The following is a 19,929-nucleotide window of genomic DNA, read 5'->3' on the forward strand; positions in this document are numbered from 1 at the left end:
CCTAGTGATGCTCTGACAGAAATATACCACAAATAGGATGGCTTTAACAAACAGGAGTTTGTTCTTACAAGTTTTGGAGGCTAGAGGTCTGAGTTCCAAGTGCCAGGCTCTAGGGGCTGTATGAAAGCCCCTTGACCTTGGGCTTCAGCTCTGCCTCTTGCTCCCAGCCCACTGAAGCTAGAGGCATCTTTTCACTCAGACAGCTACTGGCTGTTGAAGCTGACAAGCCCAAGGTCAACAAATGAAATGGCACAGTCCAGAAGTTACCAAACAACACGACAGGCCATTGATTCAAGTACATTGAAAGTCCCAGCACTGGCAGAGCATGGTAGGCTGTTGAACAGTGACTTGGCTACATGCAGGGTTCAAGTGTGCCATAAGTTGGAGAGCATTCCCAAAGCTGCTTCTTATATACGGAAAGCAGATCACATCCCTAAAGCAGCTACTCAGCTGCTTGTGGTAGATCCCCACCATGGAGTTGATTGCCAGTTCTTATCATAGGGACTAACTACCACCAGCTGCCCAGCCACTCAACCAGGCCCAACCAAGATGACACACAACTTTAATACCACAGCAGTCTTATGTTTGGATTAGAGAGGGGCAGCTATCTGCTTGAGTTAGGGAGAGGATCTGTGGTTGAAACTGCTTAACTGCTCCTCAAACAGACTTTAAAACAGTCCTCCTCTCTTAGATCCCACCTTCACTCCTAGCTCCAGGTACTTGATACTACCAGTTCCTGAGCCTTTCAGGGGCAGGAGAATCTACAGTAAATCAGGTTGCCTCTTATTTTCTTTGCTGCTGGCTTAGAACTCAACCTTCTAGGCTATGCTAACTTGTTTACCATTGTCCATCTGCTTTTCCATTTCCAAAATTTGGTTGCTGTCATCTCTTCTCTCTTTTACTTTGTCTTTGTGATTTTATGTATTTTTTCAAAAAATTCTTTACAATTTTTTTTTTGTGGCGTTTGAGGTGAGAGTGGAAGCTGAGGCATGCATTCCACTTGACATAATCACAAATTGGCAGCCTTTTTGAGCCAAAGTTAAAACATTTCAAAAGGTAGTTTCTTTTAAAGAAGGGGGAATAACTGCTTAATTTTCTAATTGTGACCTTTGTCCAGTAGCTCTGACACTGACCTCCTATCTAAGACGAAGAAACTGAAGCCCAGAGAGGTTAAGTGACTTATTCAATGTATACTTCAGGTTATAAAGGCAAAGGTGGAATTGAATCTGGGTCTGAAGCTTTGGCAAAAGTGAAAGCTGTTCTTCACATGCAAAGCATTTGTGATCTAGTCAGTTCAACTCTACAAATATCTATGAGCACTTAATATGCACAAAATGCCATCAAATTTTAAACTCTGATCTAATTTTCAGAGACAGCTTTAAAACCATTACAAAAGTATAAGAAAATTGAGCCAAAAAAGATTTCTTTAATTTCTTTTTTTAAAAATTTGTCAAATAGAGACAATGCTTTTAATATAATAAAAACCAAAACACCACACTCATTGCTGTGGATTGAAAAATTTGTCAAATAGAGACAATGCTTTTAATATAATAAAAACCAAAACACCAAACTCATTGCTGTGGAGTCTATTCTGACTCATAGCGACCCTCTCCCTTGGGTTTCCGAGGTGGTATCTCTACAGAAGTAGATTGCCCAGTCTTCCTTTCAAGGAGTGGCTGGTGTGTTTGAATCTCCAGCCTTCTAGTTAGCAGTCCAATGCCTTAGGCACTATGCCACCAGAGCTCCTTTTAATATTATACTGAGTAAAAAAAAAAAAGACCCCAAATTATGCTTAGTATGTGCTCAAATAATTTCTTTCTTTTTTTTAATTTTGTTTTTATTGTGATTTGGGTGAATATTTACAGAGCAAATTCACTTTCCATACAGCAGTTCACGTACATTTCGTCTCATGACATTGGCTACAATTTACCACAATGCAACAGCTCCCCTACCACTTCTTCCCAATAGCTACCTCTTCCCTGTATCCATCCCTCCATGCACTCCTGCCCCCTGCGCTGTCTCTCTGTGCATAAGCAGCCCTTCTTTCTTCCATGATTGTTCTCTCCAAGGCAAAAAAGATTTCTTGAGCACTAGGACAGTGAAGCTGTGCTAGGTAGTGTAGGAGTTTATGATAGAATCAGATTTGAATCCTGTCATGAAGGAACTATGATATACCTATAAATTATTGTACTAAGGTACAGATGATGGTGAGGAGAGAAAGATACTACTTTCAGCTGATGTTATGAATTGTGTTTCCCAAAAATGTATGTTATAAATCCTAACCCCTCTATCTGTGGATGTAATCCATTTGAGTATAGGGTTTTCTTTGTTATGTTAATGAGGCCATAGCAGTGTAGGGCACGTCTTAAACCTAACCACTTCTCATATATAAAGGCAGCAGATTAGGCACAGAAGCAAGCAAGCGAAAACGGCGTAAAGGCAGATGCTACATAGAGATCACCAAGGAGAAGCTGAGGATTTTTATCTCAGAGCAGGTAGAGAAAGCCTACCCCTAGAGCTGGCACCCTGAATTTGAACTTCTAGACTTTTAAACTGTAAGAAAATAAATTTCTGTTCTTTAAAAATCACTCACTTGGGGTATTTCTGTTACAGCAGCATAAGAAACTAAGACAGCTGGAGGTCAGCACTGGCATCATGAAGGATGGGTATTTAAATTGTATCTTGGGAATATAAAGGATAGTCCATGCAGTGAGAACATCATAGTACCACATGGATTTACTTTTAACTTGGTAACAATAATTCTAAACCTCATAAAATACTCTCTTTGCCAAAACAATAGAACCCATAAAAATCTTCAGAAGATAGTGTCATTTTGATGACAATGACCTTGTGTGGCTCTCAGATTATCTTCTTCACCTATCTTGAGATATTTTTCTAAGCCATGGTTCTTGCTTTCATCATTTAACACATCATTCAAACCACTTCAATAAAACAGTGATCATGTTGAAGAGGGGTCTCAGAGGACTAGATGACACATCAATTAACCAAGCACATCGAGCCAGATTGTTCTATGCCTCGGACTCAAGAGACTGGTGTAGAGAGGAGGCAAACAAAGGCACAGTGAACAAGGACCTGAGTGAAAAGAGCAAAATGCATGTGCTAAAGAAGGGGCTTTCAGTCTGACTCCTGCGGAAAAGCCTGTCAGAAGATTATTCACCACCAACCTTAATAAGGTTTATAATAACCCGCCACATAGAATCACAAACCAGAACGTGAACTTGTAGAGCATACTCAGTGAGAAGAAGCACATTACAGGACATGTTTGGTGCCTTTTAAAATGTATATGCATCGTCCTGGGTACTGCAAATGCAAGGCTCAAGAAGGTATATGCTGACTTATTTTAGGCCACAAAGGGCCAAGTTCAAATCCAGTTTTTGCAGATATGATTGCTTACTTCTCACCTACAGATTTATGTTGGGAATCAAATGATGCAAGAATATGAGTGGAGTAACTGATCAGTGAAAAAACAAGAGAGGGACTCTTTCCTAGAGTGATTTTTGTGGGAGAACAGATAAGCCCTGAACTGTATGTGAAATTAGGATATTGTACCATAAAATGTTTTAGATATCCCCACACCACCTATCAAATAAATATATTTTTTAAAAGTATTGAAAGTTTATTTCTGAGATCTTGAATAACAACTACCAGGATGAACAGTCCCAAAAAATCACCAAGTTAACTGAATCAGTGCTAGCTTTCTAGGAGAGGCAGACAAAAACCCTGGGACAGGATTAACCCCTCCAGTTTGTCCCAGTTCAGGAGTTATATAAGCTTTGTTAGTGGGACTTGCTGGTTTCTTTTTCTTTTCTTTTCTTTTTTTTCTTTTTTTTTTTAAATTTTCACACTGATGAATGTTATGAAGGTTCAAAGAAGAACTGCAATTCCACAGTTTCTTTTCCTCCTTACAAAATAAGCCCCCACAAACCCCACACACGGCAATGACCTTTATTTGGTCCTATAACTAATCCTGTGGAGGAGTTGAAAATCATAAACAGTGTATAAAGGGGCCAGATTCTTCCCATCTAGTAAAAAACTACCAGGCTCTAGTCGAGCTGAATAATCTCATTTTTTCCCTCCGTAAGGGTTATTTCCAACTTTATGTTACCACTTCCACCAACTCCAAACACTACATACAGCTGACAAAACCCTGGAAAGGAGCCACAAACAGAGGGATGCTGAACTGAGAGGACATGGGGGTGGTTTCTGTCCCTGGATAAAAGATAGTCTGATATTAAAGATTCTTTGCTGAAGGCACAAATGTACCTGTCTGTGATTTTTTTAATGGTACATTTTAGTGGCATGTAACATCATCTTTTATGAAAGAGTGTGGTGAGAGGCTTGTTATGACTCCCTACGGGGACAGTGACAGCACAGCAACAAGGGAAGGGGCAGTATGAAGGCAGTGAGGGGATCTTCGTTAGTTTAGAAGTTTAAAACAATGAAGACAAACTTCTGACTCTTTATCACCAAACCTCAGGCGTGAGTCAGGAATTTATGGAACTGATTGTTGGGTATACATCCTAAAGAAGTGAGAGCCAGGACAAGAACAGATATATGCACACCCATGTGCATCACAGCACTATTTTCAATAGCCAAAAAATGGAAACAACCTAGGCGTCCATCAATAGAAGAATGGATAACCAAACTATGGTGAATACAACAATGGAATACTATACAACCCTAAAGAATAACGCAGAATCTGCAAAACAATGCATAATATGGATGAACTTGGAGGACATTATGCTGAGTGAAATAAGTCAATCACAAAGGACAAATATTGTATTAGTACATTATTGTAAAAAGTCAAGGAAAGGTTTATGTATGGAAGGAAACTTTCTTTGTTGGCTACCAGGAGTGGGAGGGGAGGGGGGAGAATACTGCTAGATAGGTAGAGACAAATAGTGATTTAGGTGAAGGGAAGGCAATGTACCAAATGTGAGTGATCAACACAGTGGCACTGAGGAAGAGGAAGACAGAGAGAGGTACATGGGAGGCACAGACAACAAAGATGAACCCTTTTGCACACAGAGTACTATGCTGTCAATGATGGCAAACATTGATCTATGGGTGGATAGATGGGTAGACAGGCTGAACAATTAGGTATATCTATGCAGGGGGTAGTGTACCCATGACCATGTGTAGGGTTGGGAGACAATGTTTCTACACGTGTATTTGTATGTTCTTTAAGAATTTCCAGTATATAGTAGAGCTGACGAGGGACAAGGTTGTAGTCACTTCTTGACCACAGCCAGCTACCCAGAGGGAGCAAGTAGCTGGACCTGTGGTCTTGGGACCATGGTCACAGGCGACATCAAACTCAACTGGCATAACATGCTACACGAAAACATTATTTTACATTCTACTTTGGTGAGTAGCGACTAGGATCTTAAAAGCTTGCAAGTGGCCATCTAGATGCAACAATGGGTCTCTCCTCATTGAGAGCAAAGAAGAACAAAGAAAACCAAAGATGCATAGAAACAACTGGTCCAAGGGACTGGTACACCATGCGATCCTCAGCCTATACGACTATAAGACCAGGAGAACTAGATGGTGCCTGGCTATCACTGTCAACCACTTAGAGGGGAATCTATGTAGGAGATCCTGGATAGAGCGGAAGAACAATGTAGAACAAAACTCAAAATCATAAAAAAAAAAAAAAAAGGACAAGGTTTGCTGGTCTGATAGAGCCTGGTGAAACCCCTGAGACTATGGCCCCTAGCTGCTCTTCAGGTCTGGAACTGAATCTACTCCTGTGGCTTCCAGCCAAACAAAAGACAGGTATATGAGCTGAACATTTACATTAGGTAGATAAACTCCTTGAAGAGATCAATAATAGGAGAATACACGGGCTGTGTATGTACAGGGAGACAGCTTAGGGGGCAGGAGTATGTGGGATGTGGGAGGGAAGGACACGGGGAAGAGGTAACTATGAGGAGAAGTGGTAAGGGAGCTGTTGCATTGTGGGAAATTGCAGTCAATGTCATGAGACAAAGTATATATGAACTGCTGTATGGAAAATGAATTTGCTCTATAAACTTTCACCCAAATCACAATAAAAATAAAAATGAAAAAAAAAATGGAATTTATAGAATTGGGAATGAGAGCAGAGGCAGAAGGGATAGAAAACTCTATTTCTCATTTTGTCTCTATCTGATACTTGTTCCAGTTTAGGGAAATTCCTTTGCTCAGTTTCCTAAAGTTTTATCCCCTGTGTTTCTTTATGACAGGTCCCCTAGGAAAATAAGCTGATGGACTCATAACACTCTGAGAAAGGTAATCCACACAAATAGGTAGTGGAATTGCATTAGGTGAGCACTTGCGTATTTTGACATTTGACCCTTCCTGAAGTGTTTAAAGGGAATGACCTGCAAGTGTTCTGGGGCACGGAGAGGGGTTCTTCCATCTTTCCCCTCTTTCTCTTAGTGGCCAACTCCCTTCCAGACCAAGCCAGCTCAACAGTCCACTCCTTTGTGAAACTCTGCCCCTCCACCCAGGGTTTGCATCTCTATCAAAAGATTATCGGATTGCTGTTCTGGGCTTTAGGTGCCTTTCTTTTCTATTAGATGTGGACTCTCTTCAGCTTTGGTGCCCATCTCTCCAGGGCTTAGCACAGGTAAGTGCTTAGGTAATAATTACTGAATGAACAAATATTTCCACTTTGGAGCCCATACCTGGAGAGGGAATCTTATTTTAAAAAATGAGCATGAACAGAAAAGAAACAATTCTTTTTTAAAGATACTGACTATATTTAGAACACAATTTGTTCCTCAGAGTTATAAAATGCTTTGAGATTCACTTTCTCTATGTTGTTGTTATGTGCCGTCGAGTTGTTTTTGACTCATAGTGACCCTTCCTTGGGTTTCCAAGGCAGTATCACTACGGAAGTAGATTGCCCCATTTTCCTTCCCAGAAGTGGCTGGTGGGTTCGAACACAGCAATTTTAAACATCTATTCCAGGTGTACTGTGGTGATAACAAAGAACCATCTTGGCCTTCAAGTACTTCTTTTGAACTAACTTTCCAATCCCTTCAGGTAACATTCTCATCACATCTGCCCCTAAGAAAAACCTTTAGGGTTGTCTTGTTATCTCTGTTACTGAATCACCTGGTTTCTCATCTATGGACTTAAAACCTCTTACTCAGCCTTCGCTATCATATGTTTTTTCTTTATGTTGGACTTCAAATAATTTAGTATAAAACATATAGCAGGAACCTCCCCCTATTCTCTAATGACTTACTGGTCTACCACTTGTATTAGGTCTTATGTTAGCCACAAGCTTCTAGAGGACAAGGGCTGCAATCATGTAGTTTCTTTTGAAAGCATTTAGTTAAGCACCATGCTCTTATGGGCACTCAACAATCCTTTCTGATGATCATAATCAGACGCCACTCTATATACTGTAATAATGTCTCCTCCTCCTGCTTTACCCCTTCACTCCTCACCATCTGTTTTAAAATACTGGGAGCAACAAAAGGTTGAACTCTTCCTGGTCCCCACTTGTAACCATTTCCGTCCTCTTCTGCTCTCCACTTCACCCACATGAACCAACACCCTCCTTCTGGCATTTGGATGTCTTATACGCAATGCTGATACTTCTTCACAAAGTTCCCTATATCTTAATCTTCTCCAATTTTACAAATTCAGCAAGTATCTTTTCTTCAGTCTTCCAGAGACCATTCATGTGTATGTCTAGAATAAATGAATACTAGCCACAAAACCCCAAATACATCACTGACAACTGTCCCTCTCTACACTACAAAGAAAGTGCCCATCTCCTCACCCTGCTTGATTTTGCATCATAGAACTTATTGCCACCTGAAAAATTGTATGTTTAGTTATCCTTTTTTTCTGTTCACCCCTTCATGCTCCACCTGCCTGTCATCAAACATAACTCCATGTGTGTCAAGACTCGAGCATCTTTTCATTACTACATCCCCACTGCCTATATAGCAGGCATAGCTGGAGCTCAAGACATGAATGAATAAATGAATGGTGAAGGAATGAATAGTGAACATTTATATGTACCCTAAATCTTAAATCTATTAGATATACTACTCTGTGACAGTGCAGCTATACCTCTGTATTTTATCCATGCTAGGGTATATCCACCACTTGTCTGTTTGTTGTACTGTGGTGGCTTGGAGTTGCTGTGATGCTGGAAGCTATGTCACTGGTGTTTCAAGTATCAGCAGGATTACCCATGAAATATGACACTGGTCTTCTTTCAGCAGAGCTTCTAGACTAAGACAGACTAGGAAGAAAGACCTGGCAATCTACTCAAAGAGTTGGACCAGTGAAAACCTTATGAATAGCAGCCCCACACTGTATGATATAATCCCAGAGGATGAGCCCTGAAAGGCTAGAAGGCACTCAAAATATGACTGCGGAAGAGTGGCCACCTCAAAGTAGAGTAGACCTTAATGACGTGGATGGAGTAAAGCTTTTGGGACATTCCTTTGCTGATGTAGCACAACTCAAAATGAGAAGAAACAGCTGCAAACATCCATTAATAATCAGAACAAACAATGCACAAATTCTCAAACATAGCAACGACTGTGAGGATAGCACTGGACTAGGCGGAGTTTTGTTCTGTTGTACACAGGGTTGCTCTTGTGTCAAAACCAACTTGATGGCACCTGACAACAATAAGGGTATATCACTATCTGAGCCACACAAATCCAACCTTGTTGTGTGAAAGTTAAGGGACAACAACAGAAGACTGCTTAGAGTTATAAAACCTTAGTCTGGAAAGAGGCTTAGAGATCATACAGCCTAACCCACTTATTTTACAGATGAAGAAAATGAGCTCAGTGAGGGATAGTGACTTGTTCACGGCCACCTAGAAAACTAGCAGCAAAGACAAAACTGTAATCTAAGATTATCAATCTAGGATTTTTATTTCTACAACATGTAACATCTCAGTTGTTCTATACTACATCTGGCCATTTATTAAATACTCAACGACAATGATTAAAAATATGCAAACCAGAAAAAAAAAAACCAAACTCACTGCCGTCAAGAAATTATATAACAACAAGATCCCAGTTCCAAAAATCTAAAGCACTAGTTTCCCCCGCAACAGGCCAATTGAACAAGCCCTTTAGGATTTTGTCAGGAGACTCAGTGGTGAGCATCTATCCCTCGTCACCTGTCTACCATCATGTGGGCACTGCCAGTCTTTCTGCTGATGCATGATACCGTACTTCCTTTTAGATTCCCTTTTATAATGAAACAGGAGAATATGGTTTAAGAAACATTGAGCACTTTATTTTCACTTTCTCTCTACAGTACAGGTGAATGGAGTCTGAAGAGATACCTTTCAAAGGCAATTGCATTCATGCAATACAAAAACTGCAGAAGAAATACTTGATCAAAAAAAAAGGTGATAGAATTGTGATTGCAACTCCATGATCTTATTTAAAAAGAGTTCTTTGTTTATAAAAGTCCTTCTTTATCTGAATCAATGTAAGTGAGAAACAATTCTTGAAGCACTGATGAGTATCCAGACTCTACAGTATTGTAATTCAAACTGAGCCAGCTGTCCTAATATAAATCTTATAGATTTCCTTATAGATCAATGCTTGTTTTACAGAAATTTTAGTGGAGAGTTCTGCTGGGGTTACATCTAGCACACTAAGATAAAGTCCATTGTAAATACAGCTGTAAAGAGCAAAGATATTACAATTGTGCTAAACACATATTCCCCATTGCCCTCCTCTCCCAAGGTCTTATCAACACACACACACACAATATGACTATATTGGAATAAAATGGCTTTTTCCTTTAAAAAGAAAAAAAAAAACAGAACTTACATATCCAAATGAGCAGGATAGTACCCTTTAATATAATCATCTTTGGAACTTACATATGCATCCCAACAAGGCTATTGTTATGCAGAATTTTTCAGGAACCCCTCTTTTAGAACACAGGTCTATGTGTGTCTACCACATTTAATATGATAAGGACTGCCAGGGAACAAGTTGCAGATTCTTAAAGATTTGGATTTCCTTGGTCTTGGATAGGGTTGAAGAATCTGTTTTTTTAACAAGCATACTAGATGCTTATGCAGGTGATTTATGAGATATAATGCTTTAGAATAACCTTCAGACTCTGTAAGCCACGCAAGGATATCAAAATAAAGACTCTGCAGTCAAACTCTGTGTATACATATGTGATATACTGGAAGTTTAATTTTTTTTTCACTGTTCATTCTTTCTGATAGAACACATCAGTACACATATACATGGAAGCATCTATTGAAAAACAAAATCAACATACCTCCATGAAAGAGATTCCTAAGCTCCAGACGTCAGAATGGATTCCATACTGCTCCCCTGAAATTCTTTCAGGCTGTAAGAAGACAAAAGGGAATTTTTGAGTGGATGCAAGCTACTCCAGGAAATACATACACTGAATATGAGTTCAGTTAAGGCAGGGAGCCACCAGCATTTGTGTAGCATTTTATGGATAGCAAAACAAGTTTGTATGCACATGTGTATATCTGAGTGTGAGACGTATAATTTCACTGAATCCTCACAAAGTCCCTATTTTACAGATTTAAAAAATGGAGATTCAGAGGAGTGAGTAACTTAGGCAGGGTCCTAGGATAGAAACTGAGCTGAGACTTGAATCCTGGTCTTGTCCCTGTAAGAACAGTAATCTTAGTTGTGGTGGTGACAAATGATACATTATATAACATTACCACTTACTAGTATTTTGATAGGTGGGTCTGGAGCACCGGAGTTTTTTCTTTCTTTAATTTTTGTTGTGATTTGGGTGAAAGTTCACAGAGCACATTCATTTTCCATACAGCATCTCCTACACATTTTGTTTAATAACATTGACTGCAATTCCCCACAATGTAACAGCTCTCTTCCCACTTCCTACCCATAGTTACCTCTTCCTGTGTACTTCCCTCCCATGCACTCCTGCACTGCCCTTCTGTTCTCTCACAATTTATCCAGTAGCACCAAAGTTTCTTTAATTTCTAGTTTTTCAACTTTTTATTTGGGAAGAATTTTAAACTTACAGGAAAGTTGAAAAAGTAGGACAAAGACATCTCTATTCCCTTCATCCAGATTCACTTACTGTTAATATTTTATTCCAGTTATCAAGGTGGTTTTTTTCCCCCCAGACTGTCCATTTTTCTGGTATATCTTATTGTTAGTAATATGTACTATATGCAACGTTGCAATGCATAAATTGATAATGTTATCATCCTCAGATGTTCATTTATAGATGCTCAGTTTTATGATTACTGTTCAAAACATTGCCATACAGCAGGCTATGGCCTGGTTCACACTGAAGTGGGCACTGGTATTGGGAGTCATAAGGAACAGAAAGTTGGGCAATGCTCAACTCTAACCACATACGACAACTGAACTGCACACACACCTGACAGCTGTTAACTCCAACTTCATTGTTACAATATTTATGTCAACTTCATTATAGATCAGGTCTACAGAGTGATCTTTTTTAAATTTTCTTTATTTTGTTGTTGTTGTTGAGAATATACACAGCAAAACAAACACCAATTCAATAGTTTCTACAGTTACAATTTAGTGACCTTGGTTACATTTGAGTTGTGCGACCATTCTTGCCTTCCTTTTTTGAGTTGCTCCATTTTCATTAACATAAACCCACTCCCCCCTCACGGTTTCTATCTAACCTTTTGAGTTGCTGTTGTCAATTTGATTCCATATAGATAGTTCTTAAAAAAAAAAAAAAAAAAAGCATAATGCTCAAGGCAGACCTTTTTTTCTTTTTAACTAGTTAAGCTCAGGGTTTCTTTTGACATGAACTAAGGAATAGTTTGAAAGGTCCATTTGGGACTGTTGGATATGTACCATTCAACTTGTATACCAAACACTTGGTCTAGAAAGCCATTACATGCAGTTCTCTATTTCAAGAGGAATAATTTTTATACTGTGTGGGTGCTTCCTGGTCTGTCTACCCTCCAGGATTTGACATTGAGTAGGGTACTTCACGGAAGTCCTTTGAATGAATATATGAACAAGTAAATGAAAAAACCAAAGTCTCAGGGAGGTAGAATGGTTGCCCAAGGTTGTAGGGCTAGTTATAGAGGGGATGGGATCCATAACCCACACCTCTTGGCCCTCAGAACAGCATTCTATTCTCTGCACCACTGTTACAGTTCCTAGCACCTATCAGAGCAACTACCGTTCAAGAGCTCCCATGGGAGCCTTTAGAAGTAAACAGGGATGGGGCAGCCTGGTCCACTGCAGATATATATGCCACTGATCAGCAAGGGATACACCAGGGATGTGGGATATATGGATGGTCTCACTCTTAGATAAGTGGGAAGGATCTTAAGGGCAGGGGCACAATGTGGTATCTCGGACGCAGGTGTAGTTGGGTCCCAGAGCTTTGTAATCTTCCTTTCATGCCCATCCAGCATGGCACCTTAGTATACTTGCTGCCTTCTCCTGGGACCATTTCCCATAAAATTAAATAAAGTCTTGTCCTGAAGTAGCAGGACGGATTACCTTATTTCCTTTCCGTTATTTATTTATTTTGCAAACCCTTTCCTACCAAGAATAATTCTTTCCAAAGCTAAGTGTCATGGGACCATTTCTCCAAGTTACTAATAGACATGGTTATTCCAATCCCTCACTATTTTTTGTTTTATGTTCTGATCTCTGACATTATTTAATCAAGTTTCTTACTCACACATGAGTGAACTCATTTTTCAATTACTGATAGTTCAATAGGTATTAGGATGCCTTCATATGGAGCTAGCCGGCCATTACAGGAGTAACTTGTCATCATAGTCATGGTCATCATTGTCATGGTAATCATCACCATCAATACTACTGTTCACATTTATTGAAGGATTTAATGTGCGAGTCATTGTTTTAAGTACTTTTCATGCATATCTCATTTTAGTTCATAAACATTTCTATTGGATTGGTACTATTATCATCCCCAATTAACACAATAAGAAAATGAGACATCAAGGGGTTTAGTTTGCACTGATAACCAAGACTCAGAACACTTACTAATGAAGATCAGACTTACACCTCAACATAAAGAAAACAAAATCCTCACAACCAGACCAATAAGCAACGTCATGATAAACAGGGAAAAGACTGAAGTTGTCAAGGATTTCAACAGTCGAGAAATCAAATGACATATTGCACTGGGCATATCTTACAAAAGACCTCTTTACAATGTTAAAAAACAAGGATGTCACTTTGAGAACTAAGGTGTGCCTGACCAAACCCATGGTATTTTCAATTGCCTCATATACATAGGAAAACCAGACGTTGAATAAGGAAGATCAAAAAAGAATTAAGCCCTTTGAATTATGATGTTGGTAAAGAATATTAAATATACAATGGACTGCCAGAAGAATGAACAAATCTGTCTTGGAATTGTGCACAGCCAGAATGCTCTTTAGAAATGAGGATGGTGAGACTTTGTCTCATGTACTCTGGACATGTTATTTGGAAGGATTAGTCCCTGGAGAAGGACATCATGCTCAGTAAAGTTAAGGGTCAGCAAAAAAGAAGAAGACCCTCAATGAGATGCATTGACACAGTAGCTGCAACAATGGGCTCAAGCATGGCAATGATTGTTGAGAATGGTGTAGGACTGGGTAGTGTTTCATTGTTGTACACAAGGTCTCCATGAGGTGGAACCAACTTAAGGTCATATAACAACAATATATTATGTTGCATCCACTAGGTGAGAATGACACTAATAATCATTTGATGACCACCTAGTATATGTCAGGCAGTTCATAACAACCTTGTAAACAATGACTTAATTTTGTAGATGTAAAAACTGAAGCTTCTTAAGGTTAAGTGATTTTACCCAAGTCTAGAGCTCTGGTAGCATAGTGCCTAAGGTACTTGATTGCTAACCAGAAGGCTAGCAGTTCAAATCCACCACCACTCCTCGGAAGGAAGACGGGGCAATCTACTTCCATAGTGATACTGCCTTGGAAACCCAAGGAGGGATCGCTATGAGTCAGGTCCGACTCGATGGCACATAACAACAACAGAGCTATTGATTAGCATCAAGTGTATTGTCTAGTAGCAGAGGCAGGATTCAAACCCACGTATGTCTAGTTAAAAATCAGCGTTCTTTCCAGTGTGTCAAACTACTCCCAGAAACAGAAGTCAGAAGACCTAAGCACTAGTTGTAATCTAGTCAGCATTTTTCAAAATGAGGTCTTTAGACTACCCATTGTACAACTGCCTGAGGTGTTTATCACAAATGAAGCTCCTGAATCATAATCTCTGGGGATCTTCATTTTATAAAATAATTTATATGGGTGATTTTTTTGGTACACACAAGTTTAAGAAATAAGAATACATTCAAAGCTCCAATCATTGAACTTGTCTGTGTTCCCTAGAGGGGCAATGACCTTTTAGGTATCCCTGCCTCCTTCTTCTCTGCTTAGCAAATGGGTTCCTTACGACTCTGTTCAAGGGCCACCTTGTTTTGTGAAACCTCCCTCTATTCCTCAGCAGAACTAAGAATTCTTGCCAATGTACTTCATTAAAATGTTGTTCATATCTTTAATATTAATTTATCCACTGTGTTGCAATCACTCATTTTCCAGTCTGCTTGGTAGAGTAGGAGAATGTTTTTGTTTTACTCCTTTCATACCTAGTTCCACACCAGGCCCATATCTAGTGTGTAATCAATGGCTGGTGACTGAAGGGATGCAATACATGTGTATGGCACATTTGCTTTTAAGCATGAACTAATAATTATGTTCCTTGGAGTGTGATATCTATTAATATAATTTTTCCATGTATTATTGTTATTCATATTCATTAAGAACTTCTAGCAAACATGAAGATCCTAAAGTCCTCTAGACTTGTTGAAGAAAAAAACCATAACAAAATGTCTTCTTTATCCCTTTTTTCTTTTTTGTCTCTCTTTTTCATTCTACTGATAGTTATCAATATGTGTCACTTCATCCATAGTATAGCAAAAACTGCCAAACAAACAGAAGTGTAATCTACACACAAAATATTTTGGCAGTCCTGACAATAACATTAAATACATTCATTACATTGCCCACTGAACAACCAAAACAAACAAACTGCAATCAGAAAAAAACACCCCCCCCCAAAAAAAACCCCAGAAAAATTAAATTAAAAACTGAAAACATTTAAAAAGTGATAATGTTCACAGACATCAGGTGGCAAAATAAGAGAACTCCTTAGGGACAAGATACTGACAACCGCTTACTGTAGAAAATTACTGTTGTGACCCAGTACTTGAGAAAGAATGCTTGGCAAAAGCAGGTGGCAAGCTCCATGGGTCTATCCTGAAGAATTCTTAAGGTAGATTGAGACTGGGAAATGTGCCCAGGCCCCTGAAACTGACTTACAGCACAAGATAAGTCATAATACATTTTGGATGTAAGAAGCCAAGATTTGATGGCCCAAAGCTCACAGATCAGAGCTGTTTCCCCACTTGAGGCTAAGGTGACCTGCCCTGTCCTCTCCTCTCAAACAAAACAAAATCACTCATCAGATTCCACACTATTGACAGAAGAGCTGTGATGGACATTCTGCAGTTAAAAAGCTAACGCCAGGATTGCTTTCTGACATGGCAGCTGTCACCAGTATAGAAAGCTAAATAATAGGAAAAACATGACTCCTGTTCAAGCCATCCCTGTACTGAGGTTTAAGTGTAGGGCAAAAACCTGCTCTGTTTTTAACAAGAAGAATAAAGAGTAGTGATGATCTAAAGAGCAGAATTTACAGAGGATGTTAAGGGGTAGAAGCTCTGTCTTAGTCATCGTTCTAACAGAAACATCACAAGTAGATGGCTTTGACAATTTATTTTCTCACAGGTTAGAAGCCTGGAAGTCCAAATTTAGGGTGCCGGCTCCAGATGAAGGCTTTCTCTCTCTCTGTTGGCTTTGGATGAAGTTCCTTGTCTCTTCATCTCCTGTTTCCTCTTCCCTGGAGATTTTCAAGTGTCTTGGCATCTATCTTACCCCATCTCTGCTTCTTAATTTGCTTGTTTAATCTCTTTTATATCTAAAAAGGGATTAAGTAAAAATACACCCTATACTAGTCTTGCCTCATTAACATAACAAAGATGGTCCATTCTCAAATGGGATTATAACCATGGGCATAGAGGTTAGGATTTACAAAACATATTTTTTGGGGACACAACTAAATCCATAACAAACTCCACATTGGAACTCACACTTCCCCCAGCTACCTGAGGACAGTGAGGAGGACACTGGGACTCAGGGCTCCATTTAATTAACACCAGAATGTCTGTGTTTATATAACACAATAATCCAAGGTTCACTAGGCAAATGTAGGAGGAAGAAATCAAAGTACATTCTTTATCTCTTCTGAAAAAGAAGATTCTGCTGAGAATTAGGCTACTCAGAAAATTTATAAAGTATATATAAAACACAAATACTAGCATGTAATCTAAGTATGTATCACAAACCATGGGATTTTTTTTCTTTTCTTTTAAAGTTAGCAAGATTCCTGTGTGGGCAGTATAGCATACTGGTTGAACAATGGCTCAGGAGTCAGACTGGCCTGATTTAGATCTATGGTCCAGTTCACTAAGGAGTGCTGAGCCTAAGGCATTTGACTGCTAACCAGAAAGTTAGCAGTTCAAACCCACCAGCCACTCTGTGGAAGGAAGAGAGGGCAGTCTGCTTCTGTAAAGATTACTGCCTCAGAAACCCAATGAGGGTTACTATGAGTCAGAAACACTCGATGACAGTGGGTTTGGTTTTCCAGGTCACTAATTCTCTCTTCTGCTGTATCCAATTTGCTGCCAAATACAGGGAGTTTTTTTTTATTTTAGTTACTGTATTTTTCTTTTCTAGATGTTTCCTTTGAGAGTTTCTCAAATCTATGTTACTTTACACTTTCCTGGCCCTTAAGATATTTTTGACTTTGTCACATATATCTTTAAACATGATAAGCACAGCTCTTTTAAAATTTGTGATCTTAAGTCTGCCCATCTGTTTCTGCTGCCTGTTGTTCTTCTTGTTTCTTGTTCATGTTGCTTTTTTCCTGTGTTGCCCAGTTTTCTTTGACTGTTTGCTAGTTTTTGCTCTTTAAAAATATTTTTGAAGAGGTTCTCTGAAGTCTAAGATAGATATATAGACCCCTCCTTCCAACCAAACCGAACTTACTGCCATTGAGTCTATTCCAACTCATAGCTACCCTCAGTGGGTTTCCAAGGCTGTATATTTTCACAGAAGCAGACTGCCTCATTTTTCTTCCATGGAGCAGCTGATAGGTTCAAACCACTGACTTTCTGTTAGCCACCAGATGCCTTAACTGAGCTCCTTATACCCCACTAAGAGAGGTTTTATGTTTGTTTCTGCCAGCCACCTGGGGGTGCTAACAGCTGGGATCACTTCAAGCCAAGTTCTCAGCATGAAACTCTGATGCCATGTATATATCCAGGGTTCAAGTCTATGTGGAACTAGTCTATGGTCACAGATTTTTCCTGTTTTCCTTTTTCTCCTGCTTCTCTGCTTAGCTCTAAGAAGCTTTCTCTTCAGTTCCCTGGGACTGTGTAGGAGGAGCAGTTTTAGATCTGGTTTGTCCTTCACTGAGGCTGAACCTTTTAGAGTTCATCATGTTACAGTGATGGTCTCCTCTGAAACCCTATGCTGTAGGTGGGCCCTGGAGCTTGACCTCTGCTCCTGTCGCGTAAGTGTGTTACAGAGAAATGCCCTCAGGAATAAGTAGTTGTGTTCTGACATTCTTCTTTCTTCTTTGCTGCATGATTTCATCCAAAAATTGTCCTGAGAAGTCCCCATTGTCTTTTTTAGCTCTTTAGTGCATTTGAGATGGTTTTAACAATATTTTAACTAGCTTTTTTTTTTTTTTTAGCAAAAGAAACCTAATCCACTAACCAAAAAACCTAATCCACTATTATCAGAAATTAGAAGCCAGAATCCTAATGAAATTTTGGTTCTCATTACTTGCCAACTCAGAGACCCTGATCCAGTTAAAGTTACTTCACCTTTGGTTTCCTCATCTGTAAAATGAGGATAATAATAATATCTACCTCCTGGGGCTGTACAAAGAGTAATGTTTAGTACACAGCACTGCTTAAATCAAGTCTGCTTGGTTCAGTACTTGGCACATGGGAATGCTGCCTCTCAATCCCCACTGCTGTACCACCAAGGCTAATTGAGTTGGATCATGCAATCCATATGGCCTTCATTCAGGTTAAAGGAAATTTCCAAGCACAGGAATAGTTTCGGTGGAAAAAAACATTCAGGAGATAAAAATAGCCGTTTAGACTGACTTGCTGATTCCCAAAGAACAAGTAATAGATATTTTGGCAAAACTTTTTTTTTTTTTTAATTTCAAAGCTTTAGTTATTCATAGCACTAATGTAAAGCTTTACATTTGATTCTTAAAAAATTATAACCAACCAACCATAATGACTGAATAGTGAGTCTCTGGAATGTCTATCTTAAAAATAAGAGTAAAATTTTAAATATCAAGAATTTCTGAGAAATGGTTTAATTTATTATAAGCTTCAAAGCTTTTTGGATCCTTTTAGTAATCCTTCTAGATGAAATCCTTTTAAAATGTAGTTGGAAATCTTGCTGTGGATGAAACTTTCTGTTGAATCTTACTTATCTGCCCCTGAAAAGTAGTCACTTCACCTTCCAAAGCTCAGTCTCCTCAGGTGTCAACAAGGAGGTTGGCTCCGATGACTTTCCAAATCTCCAACAAGTTATATTGCTTAAGGTGTCCAGAGCATTTGTTTGTTTATTTAATGACTCAGAATCTTGTTGGAATCTCTTTATTTTTCTCCTAATTATTGTTTTTCTTATATCTTAATTTTAGGTTATAGGAGAATTCAATGAGATTATTCTCACACATAGGCTTATTTCTTTCTCATTTATTTTCTTCTCACTATTTAAATCTCCTGTTGCTGTTAGGTGCAATTAAGTCAGATCCAATTCACAGTGACCCTATATACAACAGAACAAAATGCTACCGACTCCTGCACCATCCTCACATCATTGCTATACTAGAGTCCACTGGTGCAGCCACTGCACCTTATGATCGTCCTCTTTTCTGCTGACCTTCCACTTTACCAAACATGATGTCCTTCTCCAGGGACTGGTCCCTCCAGATAACATGACTGATAACATGACAGTGGCTTGGTTGGCTGAATCTGAGTAATTTGGGATCTTCTCATACCTTAAGTAAGCAAGATACTTAAAACAAAAAGTTAAACACTCTGCTTATGATGAATGAACAAGTCACTTTTGAAATGCAGCTTTCATGAACCAATTCAATCACATAGCACTGTAAGAGAAACTGAATATAGAAAATGAGCACAATAAATGTTGCCTCTGAGAAGTTCATAATCTAGATTAGAAGAGACACATAAATAATTTGGATATAGTGAGAGGAATAGTAGTTAAGAGTTTAGGCTCTGGAGGTCGATTATTTAGGTATGAATCTTGGCTCTGCCACTTTTTAAGGAAGTCTGGTGGTTTAGTGCCTAAGGCATTTGACTGCTAACCAGAAGGCTGGAAGTTCAAACTCACCAGCCACTCCTTGGAAGGAAGATTGGGCAATCTACTTCTGTAGAGATATAGCCTCAGAAACCCAAGGAAGGGTTGCTATGAGTCAGAATCAACTTCACAGCAGTGAGTTTGGTTTGTTTTATACATCATAGAGCTGTTGTGAGGGTTTAAGGAGGTAAAATATGTAGAAGTTTAGACTGGCATATAGTGCTGATTAAGTGTGTTATGGATTGAATTGTGTCCTCCATAAATATCTGTTGTAAATCCTCACCTCTATGCCTATGGTTGGGAGCTCTGGTAGCATAGTGCCTAAGGCACTTGACTGCTAACCAGAAGGCTGGCGGTTCAAACCCACCAGCCACTCCTTGGAAGGAAGG

At 39.1% G+C, this 19,929-nt stretch overlaps 1 protein-coding gene across 1 annotated transcript in view; it reads right to left on the reverse strand.

Annotated features, from left to right (window-relative positions):
* The window catches only part of MAP2K5 (mitogen-activated protein kinase kinase 5), a 358,912-nt gene that overhangs the window by 122,472 nt on the left and 216,511 nt on the right, over window positions 1–19,929 (reverse strand). The window contains exon 16 of the mRNA XM_007957397.2: window positions 10,300–10,371. Within this exon, the coding sequence (XP_007955588.2) occupies window positions 10,300–10,371 (72 nt within the window). The remainder of the gene's footprint in view (window positions 1–10,299; window positions 10,372–19,929) is intronic.

The sequence above is a fragment of the Orycteropus afer genome, unplaced genomic scaffold (assembly GCF_000298275.1).
Source record: "Orycteropus afer afer isolate SDZICR_OR568_19922 unplaced genomic scaffold, OryAfe1.0 scaffold00015, whole genome shotgun sequence".
NCBI lineage: Eukaryota > Metazoa > Chordata > Mammalia > Tubulidentata > Orycteropodidae > Orycteropus > Orycteropus afer.